This window comes from Numenius arquata, chromosome 3 (assembly GCF_964106895.1).
Source record: "Numenius arquata chromosome 3, bNumArq3.hap1.1, whole genome shotgun sequence".
In the NCBI taxonomy this organism is placed as follows: domain Eukaryota; kingdom Metazoa; phylum Chordata; class Aves; order Charadriiformes; family Scolopacidae; genus Numenius; species Numenius arquata.
In genome coordinates, this window is record NC_133578.1 from 6,245,090 (window position 1) to 6,270,410 (window position 25,321).

General features: G+C 35.4%; 1 protein-coding gene across 1 annotated transcript in view; it reads left to right on the top strand.

Moving 5' to 3' along the window:
* Positions 1 to 25,321, top strand: part of LRP1B (LDL receptor related protein 1B) — a 575,621-nt gene that overhangs the window by 483,918 nt on the left and 66,382 nt on the right. The window contains exons 63-71 of the mRNA XM_074145610.1: positions 808 to 901; positions 2,518 to 2,634; positions 2,812 to 2,931; positions 6,219 to 6,338; positions 13,072 to 13,188; positions 19,400 to 19,506; positions 20,150 to 20,279; positions 21,333 to 21,439; positions 22,369 to 22,501. Of these exons, the coding sequence (XP_074001711.1) occupies positions 808 to 901; positions 2,518 to 2,634; positions 2,812 to 2,931; positions 6,219 to 6,338; positions 13,072 to 13,188; positions 19,400 to 19,506; positions 20,150 to 20,279; positions 21,333 to 21,439; positions 22,369 to 22,501 (1,045 nt within the window). The remainder of the gene's footprint in view (positions 1 to 807; positions 902 to 2,517; positions 2,635 to 2,811; positions 2,932 to 6,218; positions 6,339 to 13,071; positions 13,189 to 19,399; positions 19,507 to 20,149; positions 20,280 to 21,332; positions 21,440 to 22,368; positions 22,502 to 25,321) is intronic.

Genomic DNA, 25,321 nt, shown 5'->3' on the forward strand with positions numbered 1-25,321 from the left:
TCTAAACCTGACGGTTTCCTTCGTTTCTGTGTCTGTATAGACACTACGTAGGAAACACGGCATGTCTTAAAAATTGATAATCTGTCCAGATTCTTCTCCCTAGTATTAGCCACTCTGATTTTAGGTTTCACCCTAGAAGATTCTTTGTTTTATTTGCATTTCTCTTTCAGTCAGAACAAAGGTACGGCGGTGCCTGAGCTCAGAGTAAAGGCACTGCCAAGGTCTTACAAAGGATTTTTTTCCTTTTTTTTTTTTTTTTGTACAAATATTATATCATTTTGAAAGGTTGGAAGGCCTAGTTTCTGGTTTTCTCATTTAATTCAAACAATATAAGCAATACTGTACACAAGCACAACACTGCACGGTAAGGCCCTTTTCTGTAACTATGGGTGTTTTAGTTTATCTGGAAAAAATGATATTAAGTCGGCTCCAACAGGCTACAAAGACTGATTAAGAACTGGAGTGGTTGTTTTGAATAAGATCTTAAAAGGATCAAATCACAGAATGCAGCAAAATGCAAGGAGCCGTCTATATCAGGGGCACTATAAGTCAGTGTAACAATGTCACTGAAACTACAATGTTTTGTATCAGCACAAGTCTCAGTGCAAAACATCTCAAAAAAAAAAAAAGGCAAAAAAAAAAAAAGTAAAAAATAAGGCTTACAAAATTAACAGCCAGAGTTGATTAATGGAACAATGAGTTAAGCAGTGAATCTAATTTTTCATAAACTGTACTATTTCTGTTTAGAAAAAAATATCTATATTATTCATATCAAAGCTTTTCCTCCTTCTTTCCATTCTTTTACAGTTCCGTTGCAAAACTGACAAATGTATTCCATTTTGGTGGAAATGCGACACTGTCGATGACTGTGGAGATGGCTCTGATGAGCCTGAGGAATGCCGTAAGTGCATTCTGAATTTGGTACCTGGTTTTGTCATTAGGGTCTAAATCAAATGTAATGCTTTATAGATGGTAGGCAAAGGATTTTTTTTTTTTTTTAATGCTTTTGTTTGCCGCACTGTTTTCTTCTCCTTGGTCTCTGTCAGATTTACAAAGAGTGCAGGCTCTTGTTTGTCAGCCTGTAAAAGATTTTCATCAGCTCACATCTACCAGGGGTCTTTTAAGGTCTTCAGAAAATTATAAGATGTTTTTCATGTTTTAAACCTTTACTTGTTCCCAGTTATGTTTTCACTAACGATTTTTTTTTTTAAAGCTGTGTTCTGAGATTGCTGATTTATATATATAAATAAAAAAGACTGCCAGATTTATTTGGTTTACTTTTTGTATATAATAGAAATATGGCATTATAAACTCATTTGCTTATGCAGTTTTATAAGTTTAGCTACACATTATTATTTAGCACAATTTCCTGAATAACAGTATTCTTCGTGTGATTCCTGCTAAGATTCTGTGCATTTTTCACAATTTGTATGATATAAATATTTTAATTATATAGTTTTAGAAATATTGTCAAAGGAAAGTTTGGAGAGCTAAATCTCACCCCTCCAGTATGAACAATTCTATGCAATTAATATTCTTCATGCATCCTGTGTAAGTTTGACAGACTATCCTGAAGGTGGTGCAGATACAGTGTATTTCTCCATAGCATCTCATACTCCAAATAGTAGGTTACTGGAGTATTCCCCTGTAGAATTGTAGGCGACTGGAAGTCAATTATGAAGATGCTCTCAGCATCCCGAAGGATGATTGCTGTGATGGTGGCTGACTGCAAGTTTACTTACTTATTAGAAAAGTACCTTTCCGGTGTACTGGATGCATAAACAGTAATATCTGTTGATGATGCTATTTTTCAGTCCCAGTCAGAGACTACTTTAATACTATTATATTACCTACATAAATCAAAGTTTATGCACTCAAAATGCTTTACTATGTGTTCTATAATCTTCCAGTTAAGTAATGGTTCATTTGATATTTTCGTATTGAATTCTCTCACCCTTGTTTTTACAATTTTATAATTACTTCTCTTTTTCTGCTGCAGAGGCCTTTGAAGCAAGCTTTAATATATGTAATCATTCTACATAAGATTACATTTTAAGCTACACTACGTTTATATAAAATATTACTATCAAGGTGCATAATTGCTCATTCGCTCAAATGGCAGTGGCTCTGAGAAGGAACGATGTTAGACCTTTCATGGGGAATAGAATTAGAGTGGGATAGATTAGTTTTGCATATGCAGACTTGAACTCAAGTGTTTATATCCTAAATTGCAAGTCTATGTTGAGCTGATAGTAAGCATCAATCTGTAGAGGGTTACATTCTGTATCATTAGTAAGGTAGAACTATAGTTATGCAAATTTAAAATCTCAGAATTTGAATTTAACTTTTCAGTAGTACATGTACATTTTAGTTACTAAATTCTACTCCGATTGAGACTATATAGGCAAATCCAAAGGTATATAAGTTCTTTTGATTCATCCATAGAGGAAGAACAACACTATTGATACTTTAACCACTTCTCTGGTAGTATTGATAAACAGATTTTGTTTTTCTCAGCTGAATTCAGATGTCAGCCAGGACGTTTTCAGTGCGGAACTGGACTTTGTGCTCTTCCAGCCTTTATCTGTGATGGAGAGAATGATTGTGGGGACAATTCTGATGAATTGAACTGTGGTAGGTGATTATATATATTGTAGACTTCAGAAACATGCTAAACTGATTTAAATGCCATGCTGTAAATTTTATCAAGAAATTTGAATTTTATCAAGAAACTCATTTATATTTTTAAACCTTTCAATCTTTAACTTTTAATCTTTTTAACTTGATACATTTGTTCTTTTTAACTTGCAGACACACATGTGTGTCTGTCTGGGCAGTTCAAGTGCACAAAGAATCAGAAGTGTATTCCAATAAATCTGAGATGCAATGGGCAGGATGACTGTGGTGATGAAGAAGATGAAAGAGACTGTCGTAAGTTATGTTTAGAGAATTTTGCTCTGAGAACTGTAGCTGTTTTTAAACAAGAAACTGAAGTAAAATATGTAAAATGCTGTAAGTGTCCTTTATATAAATTAACACGCAAAACAGTTAGTGGGATTGTTTGATCTACAGTGCTTCATATACAAAAGAACAAACTAAAATGTCATTGATTAACTTCATTGTTTTCAAAGTCATTGCAAGCAAGAAGGGTGTGTAAACAATTATTTTCAAGCATCTAATTGGGTTTCTGACTTAGGCTGAAACATGCATTTTACTCTTAACCACCTCACAAATGACTCATCTTCCTGAGGCTTTCATCTGCCATGCCTTGCAGCAACACATTTCAATGAAAAAAGATATTTTTCTATGTCTCTGCTTGGAAAAGATGTAGATCCATAGCTCCTTTTACATCCCTTTTCTTTGATGGTGTTCTCTACCTTTTCTATTCCCTTTCCCCTGGGGACTTCTTCATTAATTTGCCATGTAACTTTATTTCCATTTACGTAGCTTTTAATACATCTTTTCATAAATTCATTTTCACTCCATATTTCTTAGGTATACATAGAGAAAATATTTTCAGATTTAGAATGGAAATTATTGAATAGCTAGTGTCTTTGATCATTCTGTAATTATATGATGGTGCTCTCTTGAAATCTCAGTCCTTCACTTAGTTAATTATTCAGATCTACTGCTGATCTAAGGTGCTTATTCCTGTTTTCCGAATTAGCTTTCTCAAGGTTTGCATATGCTGCATTTCTGGAAAGAACATGGCCTTCTCAAAGGGAAGGGTTGCTAAGGATACAAAGGCTTTGTTGATTGCCATGTGTAATGGCCATCTTCCAAACAGCTCAGCAGAGCTGTAGCCTCCGACAGACAGTATAATATGTTAGTTTGCATGTTACGTTTCTTTAAAAATTAATTAAATGGTGTCAGGTAAACTGTGGAAGATAGGGGAGATTGGCTTTTTTCGTTACAAAGAACTGCACATGGTATATGGAAAGTTCCCAAAACCTTAAGGTGTAGCTGACAGAACAGAAATGAAATCGGAGCAGCGGAGTCTGCAGAGCAGCAGTGCTCAGGGACTGTGGGAGGGATAGGGCTGGGATCAGCAGTGATGGAGTTGAAAACTTCCTAGGGATTAGTGGAGACAGGACAGTCTGCTGTGACATAAAACAAGCTTTTGAATTGTCTGAAACTCAGCCATCAACCAACCTGCAAAGACACAGTGGGAAGTGGAGGAGGTCAATTATTTACATTTTTTATTTCTGTTCTGTTTTGTCTAGACTTTATTAGCTTCTCTCTTAAGAAAGTTAAGTGTGCTAGTTTATATTTTAATAAAAACTTACTTGTGGCTTCTGAAAACTCTTCAGTTGCCTTTGGGGAGATTAAAAAAAGGGGAGGTTTAAGTAGGTCTACCACAAAGTTCGTATTGACTTGGGCTCCTGTCACAAGACAGATAACAGATGAGATTATCTATTTCATTCTAATTTCACTGGACTGGAATTCATAAGATACAGACCTCTTTTTCAGCTCTGCCACCGCGGTTTTTTTCATATTTCAAGTGACATTGAAAAAGTCAAGTTTCGTACTTAAGGCTTTCCATATGTAAAATGGAGGTAATTATGCTGGTCTTCCTTGTAAAGCACTTTGATATCCCCTGGTGAGGTGTCTTAGCTGAGAATCAGGAACATTTTTTCTATAAGTAGAGTTAGAAGCATAGCCAAGTCTAAATGCTTTTTCATTCCAGCACTCTAAATTTATATATGGAAACATGACAATGAAAGAAATAATACACCAACTTTTAACAAGGCTAAAATTTTTCATCCTGCCAAACCCAAGAAATAAGAACCATCATATCAAGGATCAAATTGCTTTTCAACAGGAAAAACCTTATGGAGTTCACTAGATAAAAGTGGGACAAATGTTCATGTGGGAAAACATAATGAAAAAGTAGCTCATAATGTTTTCCACCTATGTTCTTGGAACGGGTCCAGAGGAGGATAATCAGAGGGCTGGAGCACCTGTCCTAGGAGGACAGGCTGAGAGAGTTGGGGTTGTTCATCCTGGAGAAGAGAAGGCTCCAGGGGGACCTTAGAGCCTCTTTCAGTATCTATAGGAAGCCTACAGGAGAGATGGGGAGGGACTCTTTATCAGGGAGTGGAGTGATAGGACAAGGGGTAATGGTTTTAATCTGAAAGAGGGGAGATTTAGATGAGATATTAGGAAGAAATTCTTTCCTGTGAGGGTGGTGAGACACTGGAACAGGTTGCCCAGAGAAGTTGTGGATGCCCCATCCCTGGAGGTGTTCAAGACCAGGCTGGATGGGGCTTTGAGCAACCTGGTCTAGTGGGAGGTGTCCCTGCCCATGGCAGGGGGGTTGGAATTTGATGATCTTCAAGGTCCCTTCCAACCCAAACTATTCTATGATTCAGTTCAGCTTAGAATAGTTTGGAGGTTCTTGTACATATGTTTATCTCTAAAGAAATTCTTTGAATCTGATCACGAATAACTTTCTCACAGGCCAGTCCAGACGTATGTTCTTTATTCATCTTGTTTAGATACTCTCAGCTATAGGAATTTAAGAAATAGTAAGACCTGGCATATATTCTTGTGAGGGAGTTGATTTAGAATTATGAGTGCACTGAGGATCTTTCTTGCTGTCAAGTTCTGAAGTTAAAGCAGTTAAGCATTAACTTAAAGCATCCTGAAAGAATAGGTTGAAGGTGAGCCACAACTTTCTCTTACCATAGGATTGACTCAAAAAAATATTCTGCTAAAATGATAAAGTGAAATAATCTTCAAACTTTTCTCACCATTTAGCCATGGCCTCTTTTCACAAACAGCACAGAATTTCACCAAAATTGTACGTAATTTTGTTTACCTTTTCGATCGAAGCATTGAGAGCTGCCTTAGTCCTTCAAAGTAATTGACTTTCAGAATTGATAGCTGGTGTTTTAGGAAGTTAGAAAAACAAAATAAAAAATCTGACTGCTTTTTACTGAAGTGGTTTGATTGTTTCAACATTAAGTCTATTTGTTGTTAAAAGAATATCACAATCGACACTTCGTTTATGAGATTCGTTTGACCTTACTGGTATATATAAAATAATATCTAAAAAGAAGACAAAATTATAAGCAATATAAATCTGAATGCTGTTTTCTTACAGATGTTACATAGTGATGCTAGAGATCCAGTTTCTGACATTTTTTTCTCTAAAACAAATCTTTTGAATATTAGTAGAAATGTCTAGTTTTAATTTGGAATCCTTTTATTTAAAGCTGAAAACAGTTGTTCTCCAGACCATTTCCAGTGCAAAACAACAAAACACTGCATTTCGAAACTGTGGGTATGTGACGAAGACCCAGATTGTGCTGATGGATCAGATGAAGCCAACTGTGGTGAGTATGACAGTGGGTTTGAATATATTACTGTAGCTCGACATTTCAAAAAACGTAGCAAAAGGAAATAATCATCCCACTTAATATGTCCTCTTTCAATGTACGATAATACCTATCTGATGTGATAGCTGTATCTGGCTCATACAGTTCTTGTTGAATGGTAATCTTCATACGGGTAGTCTATAAACTTCATATTATACTGCTACTTGGTTGGCAGAGGCTGTAAAGGAGTATCTCATTTGGAATATAATGACATTCTTGATTTTTCTCATAGTATTATCCAGTTGCTGTCAATTTATTCTGCGTTCTTTGCTGCTGCTGTACTTAATACATGCTGGAAAATGTAATAATTTGCAAATTGTGTTAGTTCAGACTGGCTGTGCAGAAGGGTCCAGAGCAGATTCCAACTTGATATGACCAACTTTGCTTCTGCCTCTGAGCTCCAGGGAGTTATGTGCCCTAACACACCACTCCACAAACTTTGCATCCCATAGGACTTCTCCAAGAACCCCTGATACTTAGGAAACTTCCGTACTTAAATCTGATAGTTTGAGGAGGCAGATATTCTGTCAGGGATAGAAGGGCACCATTACTAAACCAAGCCTTAATTTCTGTTGGATTTTACACAGTAGCCACAGTATTCTTCCCCACCGAGGCAGATTTTTTAGAACGTAAATAGTAGGTTTGAATTCAAGAATTTATTTCATTGCTTTTTTGAAGACTCTTTGTCAGATCACAACTATAACTGCACAGTTTTTAGCATGTTTCTCATGAACAGAACAGATGAATCAATTATATTTCTGATGAAACATTTAAAATTATTTTATTAAGAAAATACTCATAGAAAGTTGAAAATATCTCAGCAGTTTTCACATTGGTCTATATGTGATATTGTTGTATACGCCTGCTATTCATCATCACTTGGAAAAGGTCACTCTGTATAGTAGTAGAAGCTGTTATCAGTCATTGCTTGCGTTGTTGGAAAGTACTGGGTCAGCTCTTTTGTTGTAAATGAAAGAAAATAATAAATGCAATATTGCACCTGGGAAATGGATTACAGATAGTCAAAGTCAGAATAAATGGATCAAATATTGTTGGAAAATCATTGGACATGGATGTCAATTCAAAAGGTGCACTCACCAAGTGCAGAAAAACTTGTGGAAATTTCAAGTCAGGTCCATAAAGGAAAAGATGGAAAAACGTTCTGAGATGGAAGAAAACAGGAAGAATATTCATACAAAACATTCAAAGCTCTAACCTTTATTCATCTGCACATCAATAAATGTTTTGATGAAACACATGAGTCTGGACAAGTTTATGCTACCACTGGGACAACAGAGTGAAAAATTACAGGCTGTAGTCAAGAACAAAGCACTGAGAGACAGCCAAAATTCCATGGAGAGGTTTCAAGCAATGGATACAAGCACTTATATGAAAATGTTGGAGCTGGTAAATATGTCTAGAAAATTGATCTCTTCCTCAACACTGAAAACACAAGACCATCATTTGAATTGTTAAGAAGGGGAAACTGATTAATCATATCAAGTGAAGAGAAGCTAAAATCCGTAAACATTTGCCTTGAAGAAACAGTGAATGCAAAGGTTATAAAAGGAGATCAACTTATGTCATAGAGACTCTTGATATCCTGTTGTGAGCTATTCTAGAACTACCCCTGCCCTGCTCACCTTTTCATTCACTTCATAGGTGTTTTCTCCTGCACTGTGCCCCATCAACTTGATCTCCAACGTGCCGTTTCCTTCCAATTCAGACAGATTCCAAGCTTCTAAACTGTGGATTCATCTTTTGAGTAACCCATGCAAGCCCAACTGATATGGAAAAAAGGGTCTTAAAAAAATTAATCTAGTAATATCATCAAGACACAAAGTTTAAAAGCAAAGTGAAAAAAAAAACAAACAAAACACCCTAACACTGGTCAGAAACATAGGTGCTTCACTGTAGTTCATCATTTTAGCCAATAGAAAGAATAAAGTCGAAATTACTCAAACAATTAAATAGTATAGAGGTGTAATGTGTGCAGTCCCAAATCAAATAGATTTTTTCAGGCACAATATATCCAACTGATTATCCTGGTTCCTATCTAAGACAACACCTTTTATTCTGTCTCTGGCAGTGGCTGAAAGCTAATATCTAGGGAAGAATATGCGAGCAAAGCAGGCTTGTAATGACACTTCCCTGGGAAACTCTTCCAGCCTCTAACAATTTGAGAATCAGAGATATTGTGAGTCAAATATGTCTCTTTATGCAGTAACCCTCGATGGATTTCACTCTTCTGTAACCTTTGTAAAGCTTTCACAGCAGACTGTAACAGAGTTCCAAAGCTTAATTACTCACCTCCCTGAAAAACCACCTCCGTTTTTATTTTAAATCTGTTAGCTGCATATAATGGTCTTCGTTTTTGTGTTGGAGGAGACAGAACAATTTATCTGTATTTCCAATCTCTGCCACTCGCAGTTATGTACACTTATAGAACAACTAAGCCTTGACAAGAACAGGATGGGTTTAATGACATTTTAAAGTTTTCCATAATTTTAGCATTTGAATTATTTCACAGAATATTTTTGGTTGGATGGGACCTTTGAGATCATCAAGTCCAACCAACAAAAAAAAAACCAAACAACAAAACAACCAAACACAAACAAAAAACCACCAAAAAAAAAATAATCCCAGAACACCAAACACTAAAACCAAACCAAAACAGACACCCACAACCACACCCCACACCCACCCACAAACAGACACAAACCAACAATCTCGGCACTAGAGCATGCCCTGAAGTGCCATGTCTACACGTTTCTTAAATACCTCCAGGGATGGCGACTCCACCACCTCCCTGGGCAGGCTGTTCCAGTGCCTGACCACCCTCAGTAAAGTAATTCTTCCTAATATCTAATCTAAACCTCCCCTGCTGCAACTTCAGACCATTTCCTCTGGTCCTGTCATTATTCCCTTGGGAGAAGAGGCCAACACCCACCTTTCTACAACCTCCTTTCAGGGAGTTGTAGAGGGCGATGAGGCCCCCCCTCAGCCTCCTCTTCTCCATTAGGTTTAAATGACCTTATTATAGCAGTAGTTTGAACACGGTTTGGTCTTCTGCAATTGTTGTTGGGTTATTTTTTTTTTAATTTAAAGATGGTTACTTTTATGAACAAAATTTGATAGACTTAAATTATAAAGCTAAAAGCCGACTATAATAAAGATCTGCCTGTGCTGGTGCTAATACAAACTTGTTATCGTTTATAGTTCATTTCTAAAATGCTTACAATGCAAAACTTGTATAAATGATAATCTCTCTTTTGCTTAAGTGCTCCATAGTCATATATTTTGCATAGTCAACATTTGCTACTGTGTGTCATTGGAGATATTATATTGAGTAAATTTGTTAGAAGTAGTCTGAATGTGCTTAGCCTTCTGTGGTTAGTGTCAGCCTCAGACAATTGAAGTAGAATTAGGAAATGTATGCTTATTAACGAGTGTATGGTATTTATCAAAGAACAGTGGGTAAAGTGAATTCATGCTTTCTGTCCAGGCAATTAAAAGAAGCCATTAGATTATGGTAATCTTTGCTCACAAGTATAATACTTTACACCGCAAAAGGCCCCGTTTGAGTTAGAATCTGAAGAAAGCTCTGCGCGGTCTTGGAAAGTGATTATAATCTGCTTTAAAGGTTAAATGTATTTCAGGTTTTTATAAGCATAATGTGTCAATAGTAGTATGACTGCTTTCGACTTCCTCACTTTTTTAATATTATTTTTAGCCTAGTCAAAGTGGGTTTTTTTCTGATGATGAAGAATATGTTCCTTGAGATATTTGAAGGATGCATTATATAAATTTAAACTTCCTTCAACAGGCTAATAATTTCCTGTATCCAGCATCAGTGACAGCCTGCCAAGCTCCAGAACAGCTAGCTGATCCTCCATCAAAAACGAGTTTCTTTTCATTTTGGATTTTATCCCGCTCAGGCATGCACACGCAAACACAAAAATGCACAAATGCACATATATATGGAATTAAAATCCCCAAATGACAACGTAGTGCAATTAGTGGCAAAACAGTGTTTTACTTCATGGGGATTGATATTTGAATAAAAATAGTTTGAGAGTGCATATGTAATATATCGGGGTTTGTTGTTTTCCATTTCCATCCTGTTTTCTTCATGCTCATTTAGAATTACTTCTAATATAAAATCCTCATTCGGTGTGTACAAAAGATGAACCCCAACACACCAGCAGCTTCCTCAGGCAGTCACACAAATATCTGAAAAGGGCCCTTTGCCTGTTACAGTAGAGCAATGAATCTCTTAATAATAATTTGAAGAGAGAAATAGGAAAATTGAGTTATCAATAATTACTTCTTTAGTGTGTACTATTCCTATCTGAACTTCCACATTTTAAGGTGGTCTTATTTTAAGAAACACTAAATTGCTTTTCATTTTGAAGACAGCAATGACAAAATGTGTGTGGGTTCGTGTGTTGTTTTCAGGATTCCATGATTCAAAAAATAAGGTCTTGCACTATTTCCTTTGAGTTGAGTAAATCAGTCTGTCTCACAACTGTTACACAACTTCTCCAAACCTTCCTCTGTTTTATCTTAGTTCTAGTATCCTAATGTTTTCTTCAAGTCTCATTAGCATGAAGAAGGAATACAAGACACGCAAAGCTGGTTTGTAAGACAGTGTCAAGTGTAAGCTGCTATGAGAGATCAGAGTCAATCCAAAGGAAAAATAAAGATTGCAGATTTGTGAAGTGAAGAAGAGAGAGCTTTACAAACATGCAGATTATTTTATAAAAAGAAACAATGAAATATTTCTTTCTGTTTGGTAAAAATAGAGTAAGAGAAAGATTAATATTCAAGTAGTAATCATAAGGTTAGACTACACATGGATAAATTAAAAAAAAAAAATCTTGCCTTTCTTCACAAGCGTAAAGAGGCAATGCTAGAAAATGGATTTAGCATTTTTGAGAGCTAGATAATTCTTTATGAAGACTAAGAAAATATATATTGCGTGTTCTCTTCGTCCTAGCAGGTAGCTGAAATGAAGGGATGTCATCTCTGGCTTCTCTGTATTACTGCTTAAATCTTGGTATTTCTATTGAATGTGGAAGGATAAATAGAATATAATCTGTCATTAGTCTTTAGGACTCATTTTGTGGGCAGGTATGTTAATGGGAGATTGTAGACTTTACTGGAAGTATTTTCATAAATATAGGATGGATTTCTCGTTTGAAACTTGATCTTTTGCCAAGCTATGGAAACAAAATACAGGAGTATCTTATTTTCCGGGGAGGGAGTATATTTTATGCTTTGTAATGTTAAATATTTTTTGAGTGCTTGCCAGTGCAAGTATTTGAAATGTCATGATTGAAATGTCATAGACTGTCATCTTGAGAAACACTGTAGGAAAAAGTGTTTTGGGAGAAAACTACTTACAATCACAATATCGCAGAGAATAAGGGACAAATGCAAAAGGAAGTATTGTATTTACCAAATTTTTGAGTGTACACAACTGAGCTGCAATACCATTTACCTCCATCTTCTTGATATTCAAATGTAGTTTTCATTCATCATTCTAGTTCCCGAATCACACCTAAAACAAAGCACAAAAAGCAGGAGTTTGGTCTGTAGCATCAGATCTAATACCTCTAATTTGTGGTCCTTTCCATTTCACGGGCAGAGAAAGCAGGTTTATTTAAGTTAGTGTTTCAGTCCTCCTTCATTCTGTCAGATATTAGAACTCATCGAGTTGTTGTGATAGCATGTCAGTTCAGACTTCATGTTGCTATGAAATAGCCTAGTGGAAATTAAAAAAAAATTCTATTGAAATATCATCAGAGTGACATGTAATTTTGAATATGTCATTGAAGCTTTTACAAATCAAACTTTTTTCTTTTTTTTTTTTTAAGAAAATGTCACTGATAACTTTTGAATTTACTTCATTTCATCTCAGTCCTCAGAACCTGAAAGAATTACTCATGAAATAAAAAAATATAAATAAAACACAGAGGCAGCTCCTTCCTGCTGCAGGAGTTCAGGATGTTCATGCATCTCCAAGAGGCTGTGCCTACAATGCGACTCTGTAAACAGGAAAGCTCATTGAAAATTTACTGCATGAAGACGATTAATCTCAGTTTAGCATTATATACTTCATAATGTTTTACTTCGTATAAGTAGACTTCCAATCCAAGATATCAGAAGGTGAAAAAGTAAATCAAAATGCAGCTTTCTAACAGATATGATTAGTCTTAAATTGTGACATGAAAACATAACTTTTTCAGAAATGTATATTCTGTATATTTTCAAATAAATACTCTTGTGGTTTCCTATGATCTGATCTTTTGTAAAGCAATCTTACGGATACATTCATGGAAAAGTCAATGTAGTTTTTGAGATTCAGTACGTTAATACCCTCTCTTCAAACTAATTTGTGATCACTTCTGAATTTTATATTTTTTACTTTAAATGAAAATATATACAGTCCATATTTTAATTTTATCCTCAACTTTCTAAGCATATTTCCTTTGGTACGGATGAGTAAATAGAATCTGAAAGAATGTGATAAGAGAAGTAAATTATTTCTGAAAGTAACATTTCAAGTATTATGGTTGCTTCTTCTTAAATGTATCTAGTAATATTGCCATGTCACTGCTTAGTAGAAGTCTTTCCCATTTTGACTCTTTGTCTGCAGTGATGTAAATCATATTCATCTTATTTACAGATAAAAAAACTTGTGGCCCTCATGAATTCCAGTGCAAAAACAACAACTGTATTCCAGATCATTGGAGATGTGACAGCCAAAATGATTGTGGTGATAATTCTGATGAAGAAAACTGTAGTAAGTAACTTTTATCTAAGTACATGTTATAAGGAGTGGAGTCAGTTTAGCAACATGTAATGCCATCTGATCTGTTGAAAATCCATTGACCAGAATTGGTAATGTCCCTTGCTGAAATTCTCCAATTTTATTCATTCTTAAAAGGAGCTGTAATTCTGTATCAATTATGCAAAAATGCCTGACCTATGACTTCTCAATAATCCAATTAATTAAAAATAAATATTACGATTAGTTTATCTTTGTCCATGAATTACACATTTCTTATTTCTAGATAAGAATCATAAAAACTGCTCAGTGATAAAGGGATAAGCATTTGTTAACAACAAAGGGAGTTGAGAGTATCCAGACACAGCCAGTGCATCAAACTGAAGCCAGACTGGTGAACTGTTGTTGGTGTTAGCTTTTTTTCCCAATTTCTTTTTTCAATTTTTTTTTTCAATTTCTTTTGCTTGTCAAATGCATACCTCACATCTAACTGCTGAGTCCCTTACTCTGCTGTTTAAATTAAGTATAGTAAGCTGACACAGTTTTAAAATTCAAAATCCTGGAAGTATTGGGAAAATATATATAATATTGTTCAGCTGATTGAAATAGATGTATAAAATTCTTTATATGCTGTCAAGCCACATACAGAATAAAGTATAATGAAACAAATATACATGACATTAGAACTTCAAAAGCAATTGCACATTACAGTAAGTTGTTCATAGCATACATGAATTGACAAAATGGCTTGTCAGGCAAGTGTATCAGAAAATGAGTTGTTTCACGAGAATGCAGAATGAATTCATTGAATTATAGAAATCCAGCTCAAGTATTTACATTTCTCTATATAGTTTCTTTGTGTGCTCACACAGCATCCTGGTGAAGTTACCAGAAGTGAAACAGAGTTGCTTTAAAAGTATCACATAAGGGGGTGAAAAATTATTAGTAGTATAATGCAAATAGTTGTGCCTGTTATGTATTTGTTCTTTAACTGTATTTATCTTACAGTCTATTGTTGTTTAACCATATTAATTTTACAATCTGTAGTGGGAACCATCCCTCCAAGCTAATTTCTTTACTTTCTTTGGCTTCTTATCTAATGTTTATATAGCTGAATGTAAATCTGTTATTTGAAAGTTATCGGAGGAAATTACATCCTCTTCCATGATGTTATGTCAGAAGCAGTCTGGTAGGAGCAGCTGACAGAAGAGATGGAGCCATCATGTTGATGGCAACCGAGGCAAGGACACGTGGAAGCAGAGTTTACCTTGGAGAGAACAGTATTAATGGGACCTCAATGCTTTCACAAATATTGTTAAATGCCAGCTCAATTTTCCAGTTAATATGTTCAAATTTCTAAGAACTTTTAAAAATATTAAACCTAATGAAGGTTGCCAAGTGTCATTTGGGTCATCCCATACAAGTAAGAGTTATTAGGAAGACTATAGGTCCATACTGAGCACTAAGAAAAGTAGAATGAAATTTTAACTGTTCTGAAGGGTTCTTAATATCTTTTTAGGGGCGAAATTTGCTTTTAGAGTTTATTTGGATTTCTTAAAACAAATTAAGGCAAAAAATAATATTTTCTCATTCAGGGACCTTAAAAAATGGACAGTTCCATAGTAATGACTATCTTATTCCCGCTCATAAGAAAGCACCAGTAATGTTATACGGAATTTAATTAAAGAAAATAGAGCACGCTGTAAACATTGAAGCAAAGCGAACATAATAGAAAGACATTAATTTAATCAGTGTAGAAATATTACAGTTGCTAGAGAATCTTCTCGGTGCTGTTTTGTTGCTCCTACAAGTTGTCAAGAGAACAAATTAGTTAATTTTGTCCTGGGATAAGTTTGTATCCCAAATGCAATAAGAACTAGCAATTATTTAATGTCGAAGTGAAAATGTTTCAAACTAGCGTATCGAAAGAAACTAAACTGGAATGTCTCATAATCTCATCTCAAGTAAATTTTGAGTGATCAGTGCTGTAAATCCACATTCTTTACGTTGCTTATGGCTTAGCTGACTTGCTGCACGTCAGTCAATGGCTAGTGTCAGCTTTCTAAAAGCGGTTGGGTGTCAATGCTAGCCAGGGGCAAGTATGCTACTTGAATATGATAAAATGCTGAGTACCAAAGGTTTCTTCTTTCCTTTACACCTGGCAGATTTATGCTGAGATTAACAAAGAACAAGTGTCATCTTTGTTTTGGTGAAATACAAAATACATAAAGTTATTGAAAATAAATAGATAAAGGAAATCTGCATTTAACACCAGATTAAATAGGTGAAAAAACCCAACAACCCGCCTATGACTAATTATCTTGTGTTTACAGGCATTCATTCTGCAGGATGGTCCATTATTGTTTTTAGCAGTATTGTAATGGAGAACGATAAGGAAGGGTGGTTTTGGTTTTTCCTCCTCTTCCATTTTGTCATGTATACTGTTTTTGGCTTGGATAGATTAGATTTTCTTTGTAGTAGCTCCTGTGGTGCTGTGTTTTGGATTTGTGACCAAAACAGTGTTGGTGACACACTGATGTTTTAGTTGTTGCTTGCAGAGCATCAAGGCCTTTTCTGTTTCTCGTGCTGCCCTGCCAGCGAGCAGGTTGGGAGTGCACAAGAAGTTGGGAGGGAACACAGGTGACCCCAACCGACCAAGGGGATATCCCATACCATATAGCGTCATGCCCATCAATAGAATGCTGGGGAAAAGGAGGAGGAAGTGGGGGGATGTTCAGAGTTATGGCATTTGTCTTCCCAAGACGTTATACGTGATGAAGCCCTGCTTTCCTGGAAGCAGCTGAACACCAGCCTGCTGATGGGACGTAGCGAATGAATTGTTATTTTGCTTTTCTCGTCCAAGCAGATTTGCTTTTCCTATTAAACTGTCTTTCTCTCAACCCACAAATTTTTGAACTTTTACCCTTCTGAGTGGCTCCATGTGGCTTAGCTGCCCTCTGGGCTTAACCCACAACATCCTGATAGTACTGTTTTGCTGATGTTATGTGGATGCATTGTCTGGGATACTCTGGCTTGGCTTGTTGAAAGGTTTCAACCCCAACACAACCATCTGGTAGTAGATCTGATGAATACTCATTCATCACAAGAAAATGCGGCCTAAGTAATTCCTCTAAATCTTTGTGATCTACTGCCAAATGCCAGGCTGAATCAAGAGGTCAATGTACGCTTCTCATTCATTTTGGTTGAAGTGCTTCTATCCCATGCTTGTATTGCTGTTATTTGTTTTTTGATGTACAAGTTCCACCTTTTCTAATATACAGATTAGTTTATCTAGAAGTTGGCTTTGTAACAGCTGTTACAAGACATAGAATTCTCACAAGGGGCAAACGTATTTAATCTGTACAGATAAAAGAACACTGTAAGTTTGAACTTAACTCCCTATTTTAGGAAAAAAGTTGTTTTATCCCTCTAACTTGTATATAAGTAATGTCTCCTAAAAAATCTTTTCAATTCATGACTTAGTATAATATCTATGATAATTAAATGCAAAATTGAACCCCAAATAAGAAATTCTTTTAGATGTTTTTTGTGGCATCCTTTTCTTGTGATAATCTTGTCATCCATTTCAGTTGATGACAAATGTCTGTTGGCGCTACAGATTATTTTCAGACTTAAAAATGTGAAAGTAGATCATCTTATGTGCTCTGTTTCAAATAAAATTCTTTCTAATAATTAAAAATGCTTTTCTCGGGAAGGAGTTTCAGTGTTTTTATAAAGCAGAAGGTGAAAGATGCTGTCCTTCATTGGTTATAGAGAAGTCTATTAATACTTATTCCTTTCACTAACAGTCAGAGCACTGACGGGAAAGTACTGTTCCGTGTTCATATGTAAATCACAGAGATGTATTCCAGCAGCACAAGAAGTATTTCTCGCAGACAGAGAATTGAGAAGTTAGCTCATTGTGTACATTTTTCCAGAATCAAATTTCTGTTTATAAATAATTCATTAGCAGTATAGAAAATTTATTTGCTTATATTTTGAAAATCAATATAGAAACATGACAAATGTGTATTTGCATGTGAATTACTTTTTCCACAAATTATTTCCTTTACATATTTTATCATATCTAGAACTTCCTCTTCCTGGCCTGTTGACAACAAAAAGAATCAAATGTCAGTGATATACTAATGTTTATACAATGGGCTTTTGCTATGAAAAAAATTAGAAGTAGTATGTGTATAATCTAAGAATCTGCATAAATGCTAACCTTTTATTTGTTTAAATATAGCACTGCTGGAGATCTAATGCAATTGCTATAAATCTGCTTTAATAAATACTTTCCTGCAACTTCAAAATTAAAAGTTGTGCCTACCTGAAAAATGAAATTACTCTTAAAAACTTTCAAACAGGGTAATTTTTACTTTTTTTTTTTTTTTATGAAGTGAAGGAAACAGAAATGCTGAAAGTTTTATTAAAACTATTCCTTTCTTGAAAAAAAATTCTATTTTTAAAAATCCAGAAAACACCTAAATTCAAGTTGACCTTAGATCTGCACCACTCACATCTTTTATATTCTCATGCTGATATTTACAGAATTCTTTTCAACTTGAATCCTCAAATTTTGTGTTTGCATTACTGTGGTATGTTTTTCAAAAGCATTCGTGCTTCCACCTTCCGTAATTAGTTGAAAGACTCTTAAGCGTTGCCCAGCCCACTATTGTCCATTGCTACTGTCCGTCTCCCCTCTTTTTTGCCCTTCCTCCATTGATTTAGTCACTGCATTTACCATTTGCCTGAACTCTTTTCCCATTTCTCTGTTGAAAAGGTCTTCCTAATTAATCCTTATTCTTGATTTTACATTATTTACATAATGCAGTGTTTACTGTGATGGAAATAATCCCACGAATAATCCTTGTTTGCTTTTTCAGTCCTGCTTTCCCAAAGCTCTCTCTCTGAGTGGCAAAGTCTAAATTGCCTGTAGAGACGTGCTTAAATTCTCCTCATTCCCCACTACTTCTCTATCCTTGTTTAGTCCAATGGTCCGAATTTACGGTCAGACATTAACTTCATTTTTTTGCCAATGTCTTTTGTAATGGTCCTCATTTTCAGAAGGAAAGCACATAGTATTCTACTGGGGGAATCTTCTACATGGTCCCCTTGCCAGTGTTTTTGTGGCAGCAGCAGTGAAAACAGAGCTGTGCAGACAGTAAAGTAAATATGCTGAAACAGCCAATCTCACCTTCTCAGGATTACTCCATCACTCCCTGCAGCCTGCTTCTCCTGTTTGCTTTGTCTGTACTTTGAATTAATTTGGCGTCTACTCCTTCCCCTGTATTGTGTCCACCTTTAATAATGACTTCAGACCACCCTGTGTTTTGTTTCTTCCAAGGGAGTAGAACAACATGCTCACTTACCACAAAATATCCCACTTGCCTTCCAACCTTTACTGTTTCCTATCCATCTCCATCTATAAGATCCTTTTTATCTAACGTCTCCCTTCTGTTTCCCTAAAATTACTTGGAAATTCCATCCTTATCCTTACCTTTTTTTCCCCATTTCTATTTTTTCTAACAAATTGACAGTAGTGTGGTTTTTTTTTTTTTTTGTGAAAGTATACTGTCCGTTGGCTGTTGCAACTCACTGTATTCTCATTCTGTTAAATCTCGCTATCGATTTTGTCAATATTTTAGTCAGTGGATTATTGTTATGTTTGTCTCAGACTTAATTTCTGGAAAACAGATTTTGCTCGAAACTCCAAACCTTACCTTTTAGGCATCAATTTGCCATCTCAATACTGTTCCCCTGAATGCTTAGCACAGGGGAAGCTGACTCTTGACACACACACATATGTTAAAAGATACGTGATAAGTGCTGTTGTGTGGTGGAAAGTCAAAGACATGGTTAGTTCTAATTACACCGGATATTAATAATTGCAAAATTAATTTCTAGGCCATGGTACATATCTTACAAAACCTGTAATAACATACGTGTGTTGAAATAAATTATATTTATATAGTCAGCATCCCATAATTTTCTGAAGAAATTTGACAGAACTGAAAGTATTCTCATTACTGATTTACTCTATGTAAATGAAATTTAATTATAAAATGTTATGAAACAAAATCCTACAGAAAAAAAAATCCTCATAGTTTGCGAGTGAGTGGTTTTGACTTTGTTATGGTCATTCATTCATTGGGGGGTTTTATGTATAAAATGTCTTATGGAAATGCTAATAAACCTAGGGTTGTTACTTTTCTTTACTCAGAGCCTCAAACGTGTACTTTGAAAGACTTTCTTTGTGCAAATGGAGACTGTGTTTCAGCAAGATTCTGGTGTGATGGAGACTATGACTGTGCAGACGGCTCAGATGAGGTAGGCCTTTTCCAGGAAAAAAGATTTCTTTAGAAAATGGGTAGTTGTGTATTTTTGCTGAATGAATGCCCATGTATGAATATTTTAAAATGCAGCAGTGGGGATTCTACACAGGAATCCATATATGCAAATATCTTTACTAAATTAAAGTTATTGAAACAGTTGTCTTAAAAAGAGAACATGCAAATAAAATCAAGTCATGTTTAACAATAGTCTACATTTTTTCGTCCCAGCAATGAAGTGGTCCTCTTCCCATCCTGGAAATATTTTCTTTTGATGGAGAACCCCTCTTTCTACATGCAGCAGTGATTTAGTTTGTTTTGTGTTTTTTTTGTGAAAACAATGTAGACTGTGGTGTAGCAGAAGCTCCCTGGATAACGCTTCGCTGTTTTACTGTTCTTTCCTGTCCCTTTTGTCCCTTCTCCTTTCCTGCCAACGCTGGAGCTTGAGTGCTTCCCATCTACTTAGAGGGTGCAATCCACCTTTCCTGAATTGTATCTACAAATACATTTTATTTAACCAGGCATTACTGCATTTCATAGCGTGGAGTAGTATAGGCTGTAACTTCTGTGATCAGCTCTATATTCACTACGGTTTATATTAAACTTTTCATCTGGTATATACATTGTTTTTATTGTACCAGAGGTATTGTGAAACAGGCTGTTCAAGAGACCAGTTCCAGTGTTCCAATGGTCAGTGCATATCAGCAAAATGGAAATGTGATGGTCATGAAGACTGCAAACTCGGGGAAGACGAGAAGAATTGTGAACCAGGTATTGTTTTCAATGATGCTGAGAAATAGAATGACGGAAGACATAAATGAGAATGAAACGATGACAAAATAAATCAAGAAATAGGGATTCCTTGGGCACTAGAAGTAGGGAGGAATCCAAAGAAATCCGAAATACTTGAAACACTTTTGAATGTCTGTATCGTTATGTTTTACTACTCATGTTTTGAAAACCCCACTTATGTACAGCTATGCAATATGAAGCTTGTTGGGGGAATGGTACTAAATTTTAATTATATTGAAATATAATTTGATAATGTATACTCAGCATATAAAATTCTGCTCTGAAAACAGCAGTAATTCTTGGTGTGTTACTCAAGTGTCTCTGGGGGTTTTTTGCTTTGTGGTGTTCATTCAAAATTTACTAGTCCTTATGCAAAGGTTTTCTCTAGCAAATTATTATTTTTGTTGTTATTCTTTTATTTCCTTTTTACTGTCTTGGAAAATGATGTTTATTTTTTGCAGGAATTTTCCTAAATTTTTTGTAAGCTTCATCTAAATGGGTGCAACTGGTAGAAGCCTATGACAAAACTCCCCTGTTTTACAATGCACAAAAATATCCAGTTAAATTTTAAATAAAATATGTACTTATTTTAATTGTAATAATGTATACTTTCTAAAACCATGGTTTCTTATAAATTTAGCTTATTTAATTAGAAGCACTTATGTAACTTTAGCTAAACCCTAAGCCTGTTTTAAAGAATGCAATTTTTTATATTCTCATTTTTTTATACTCATTGTCTGAATATATGTATATTTGTAGTTACCATTATTACCAAGCATAAGGAAAACACAAAAAGAAATTTCTCAGTGATAAAACACAGATATCCATTCACCATCATTATACGATTTCCTTAGGATGCAACATTCATCTTTGTTTAATATTTCATTGCAGTTTACGAACGTTCGGAAAAGCTCTGGTCAGCTACAAATACATGTTTGCTCACTATGTTAACCAGATGAAAACATTAAATTATAAAGCAACTTATTTATAAATTGTCTTTTTCTTAATGCTAAAATATGTGTTTGTAACCAGCATCTCCAACCTGCTCTTCAAGTGAGTACGTGTGTGCAAGTGGAGGCTGTATTTCGGCATCTTTGAAATGTAATGGAGAGTATGACTGTGCTGATGGATCTGATGAGGTAGCTGACAAAGTTCCATTGTTTGTTTTTTTTTTTTTCCCCTACTGTCTCACTTGAAATTTGTTAACAGTTTTAGGTCCGAAAATAATTAAAAGGGAAAACGTTTTTGGTGGGTTTTTTTTTTTTTTTGCATCCATTGAACGTTGTCAGATAACAGCCCCGTGATTTTGGTTCCCTGGTAGTTATACTGCATTATGTTTGTTTGCTCCGTGGCCACCTTTTGGAGTAGACAGGTCTGTTTCCCCCAGGTCAAAACCTGAGTGTGGTTCTGGGGGAGTTTCCTTCAGGGACTGCTCCGTACTGGCAGGAGGAACAAGTTTGTGTCACATTTGGCTCCCTCTGTCCTCTAGATTCACCCAACACAATCCTAGCAGGCACCTCACCCTCTTTGGACCTTCATGCCATGCTCTTCCTACATGTTGCTCTGTTGATATCTTTTTAAAAAAATTATTGCCTTCATGAACAACTTCAAGAAAAAAGACTAAAAATAGTTGTTATTTCTCAGAGCCAAAAAGGTGCCAGTCAGAGTGTGAAGGATGCCTTAGCCGAATGCTACATCATCCCGGTGAAGACAATCCACTCTGGAGGTTTCTAGTCCTGATCGATATGAATATAATCCAGTTTGCACTAACTGGCTTCATGTCCAGGCTCATTTCTTGTAGGGCAGTTGACTTCAGAAACATAAATGTAGCCATTGTTTCCACTGCTAATACTAAGCAATGTAAAGAAGTAATATCAGAACATATATAATGTATGGTTACAATTTCACTTGGACTTTAGCAACTATTTAGATTGCACATTCCGTTGGCAGGCACAATGTTATTGTATTAAATACTTAGGGCAATAAAAAACAGTAAATGTTGTTATGTTTGTATTTAAGTATGCTTGTTTTTCTCTTTCATCAATACTTTATATCTGTATTCACACAGATGGATTGTGTAACAGAATGTAAGGAAGATCAGTTTCGATGCAAAAATAAGGCCTACTGTATCCCTGTCAGATGGCTTTGTGATGGGATCCATGACTGTGTGGATGGCAGCGATGAAGAAAACTGTGACCAAGGCAAGAGACATTTTCCTGTTTAAAAGGCTTACTTTATTGGGTTTTGTATTAATGTGCTTTGTAAGTTAATGGTACCCTGCCAATTCCAAGTGATGAAATGAAAGCTCTGTGGCCTCTTTTGACAAAGACAGTAGAGCAGCTTCACAGGCGATTTGCAGGACAAAGCAAAACTTAAGTTGTTTATAACACAGCTCATTGTTCCTTCTTTGTGTTTCCATCCCCAAGGACCAAAAGGTTGTATTATTACTAGAAGCATATTCTGTCTCATCAGAGAAATCGGTAATAAGTCCAGTTAATTTACAGTTTTATAGGCAACAATAAATTACGAAGCCATGCAATATAATGAAAAATTGCTAAATAAGTAATCTTAAGTCCCCAGTTTTCTATTTATTTCCATGGAGATGAAATGTTGCAACTAACCAGAACCCATAAAACCACGTTTTGAATTCTCACTCTCCTTAGAGAGCAGAACTATGCACATAAATTTATTCTCAAGAAGCTAAACACTGCACTCAGACTTCCATGCTTATGATTAAGCTTCCAAATATGTTTTTGAGAAATTCATCGGTTGATCTAATTCTCATAGTTGCTGCTGATTTTTTTTTAACTGGACCTTTCTTCAGCTACCAGGCAGTAGCAAAGTAACTCTGCACAAAAGTATTAGTAAGTGTAGTAATTAAAAAATTGTGACAAACACAGAACTTCCCACTCAAATTGAAGATTTTTTTTTTTTTTAAAAAGCAAAATTTTACTGAGCATTTTGTCAGCTTCTTGTTTTTTTCCAGATTTTTCATCTTTTCTTTAAAGTCAATAATTCTGTGCGTTACTCATCTACAATCACATGACGTGTGTAACTTCAAAAGCATAATGCAGTACAATAATAACTAATAACAATCAGAGATGATGCAAGCAATTATAGAGGAAAAAAATCCTTCCTTTATTTTGTCATAAGTCTATTTAGCAACACTTACCACTAGGGGAAAGCAAAAGGAATTATATGGGATGATTAAGTTTGATAGAGAGACCAGAAAGTGAAGAAAACAGGAATAATGTTCCAGAGATGTTTATGTGCAAAGAGAAAAACATCATATTTGGAAGTGTAGAAGAATGGATTGTTTTAAGAAGACAAAGATAAAAAAAGTTTTTAAAATCTTCTAGTTCTTTTTAAAACTGCTTTTAGAATATCTGGACTGTATCTCTTTAAAAACCAATGAAGTGTAAGTAAGTAGTAACGCGTTTATTTTATCTGAAGCCCACATTATTCTTTGGATAGCATAATGGGGCTTCTGTGAACTGCAAATTGCTTATAATGCAATAAGAAGTCTTTTGCCTAGTTGGTTATTGCTATAATACTTTGTATTTATGTCACAATTATGATTTCTGTTGTAGAAATCTATTCTATAACAGAATTATGACAGGCAGAGCAATCACATGAAACAAATGCCAGTTTATCTCACTGATAACTTTTTTTTTTTTCCCTCTTTGGAAATACAGCAAACACAAATGGAGTTTTACGCTGCAGCATTCTAAAACAATCTCCGTAATATTTATCTGTAGCCCACCGTGCATATTTATAAACATAGCTCTTTTCAATCTTATTATAACACTAGAATTATGGTTTTATTGTGATTGCACACACAATTATTTATATTCATGTCTCTCATCATAACGAATACTTGAATTTTATATATTTTTCCTTGGATGACAGTAAAGAATATCTCTGTCAATGTTCATAAGTTATATTTGCTATGGGAATTAGTTGTATTTGGTAACATAGTGTAAGAGTTCCCTACATCTTACATGGTGGGTATTCATGTAAATTAATTTTCTGGAAAAAAAATTAAGCCATTCTGAACCCTTTATAGCGAAAGAAAGCCTGCTGTTGATTTTAATGGGGTGTGAACAGGGCACTGATTGAATAAGTAAAAAGCCACTGAAGCCTGATGTAACTATTAGCATGGGTGTAACGCACTGAGGTAAGAAACGGTGAGAGTTTTGGTGTTATCATATAAAATTTCATTGTTTCCTCCTCTTCAGGTACACAGCTTTATTTCTTTTATACTCCACTCCTCCCAGGAAACTGAGAATCCAGTTACCATAAAAATGTGTTATATAGAAAATTAATTTCAAGAAGTTTCCATAACTTTGTTAATTGGTAATGCTAAAATTTAGTCATAATTTTGAAACAAAATGCCTTCTTACTGCTACACATATTAAAACTGAATCCAACTTGAACCAATTTTTAAAGCTCAGGCACTCTGGCTTAAAATATTTTCTCTCACCCTCTGTTCCATTTTGTTAGATGATTCAGAGTTCAATCAGTACTGAAGTTACGTGGAAGAATTTAATCTGGCTGAATTCTGTGTTCAGTAAATATCCTAATGAGAAATTTCAGAACTTCAAAAAGGAAGAGACTGTTAGAGGTCACCTGGTCTTATCTACTCTGTGCCTACGTGGCCTGATCTTCCCTAATTACAGAGTTTGTAGTTGATGGGGTTGTTACAAGCCTATTACTACTCAGGAGAAGAAAAAGGTGCCACTTAATGGCTAAGAGACTGCAGTCACTTTGTCCCTTCTGAACATCACGTGTGGCTCAGAGTGTGGGCACAGGTGTAGGTGGAGTATCAGACATTCATTTGAAATAAACCTGGACTAAGGTGGCCTTTCACAAGTTTGACCATTTTTCTGTCTTCTGTTTTGTACCATTATCTGATAGCACAAATCACTGATGTACCCAGTCAGGTCGTTTCTGAAAGGCAGCATCACCAAAGGAAGTGACAGACAGAAAGACAGTTTAAGCGTCTCCTGGCTAAAGGCAAG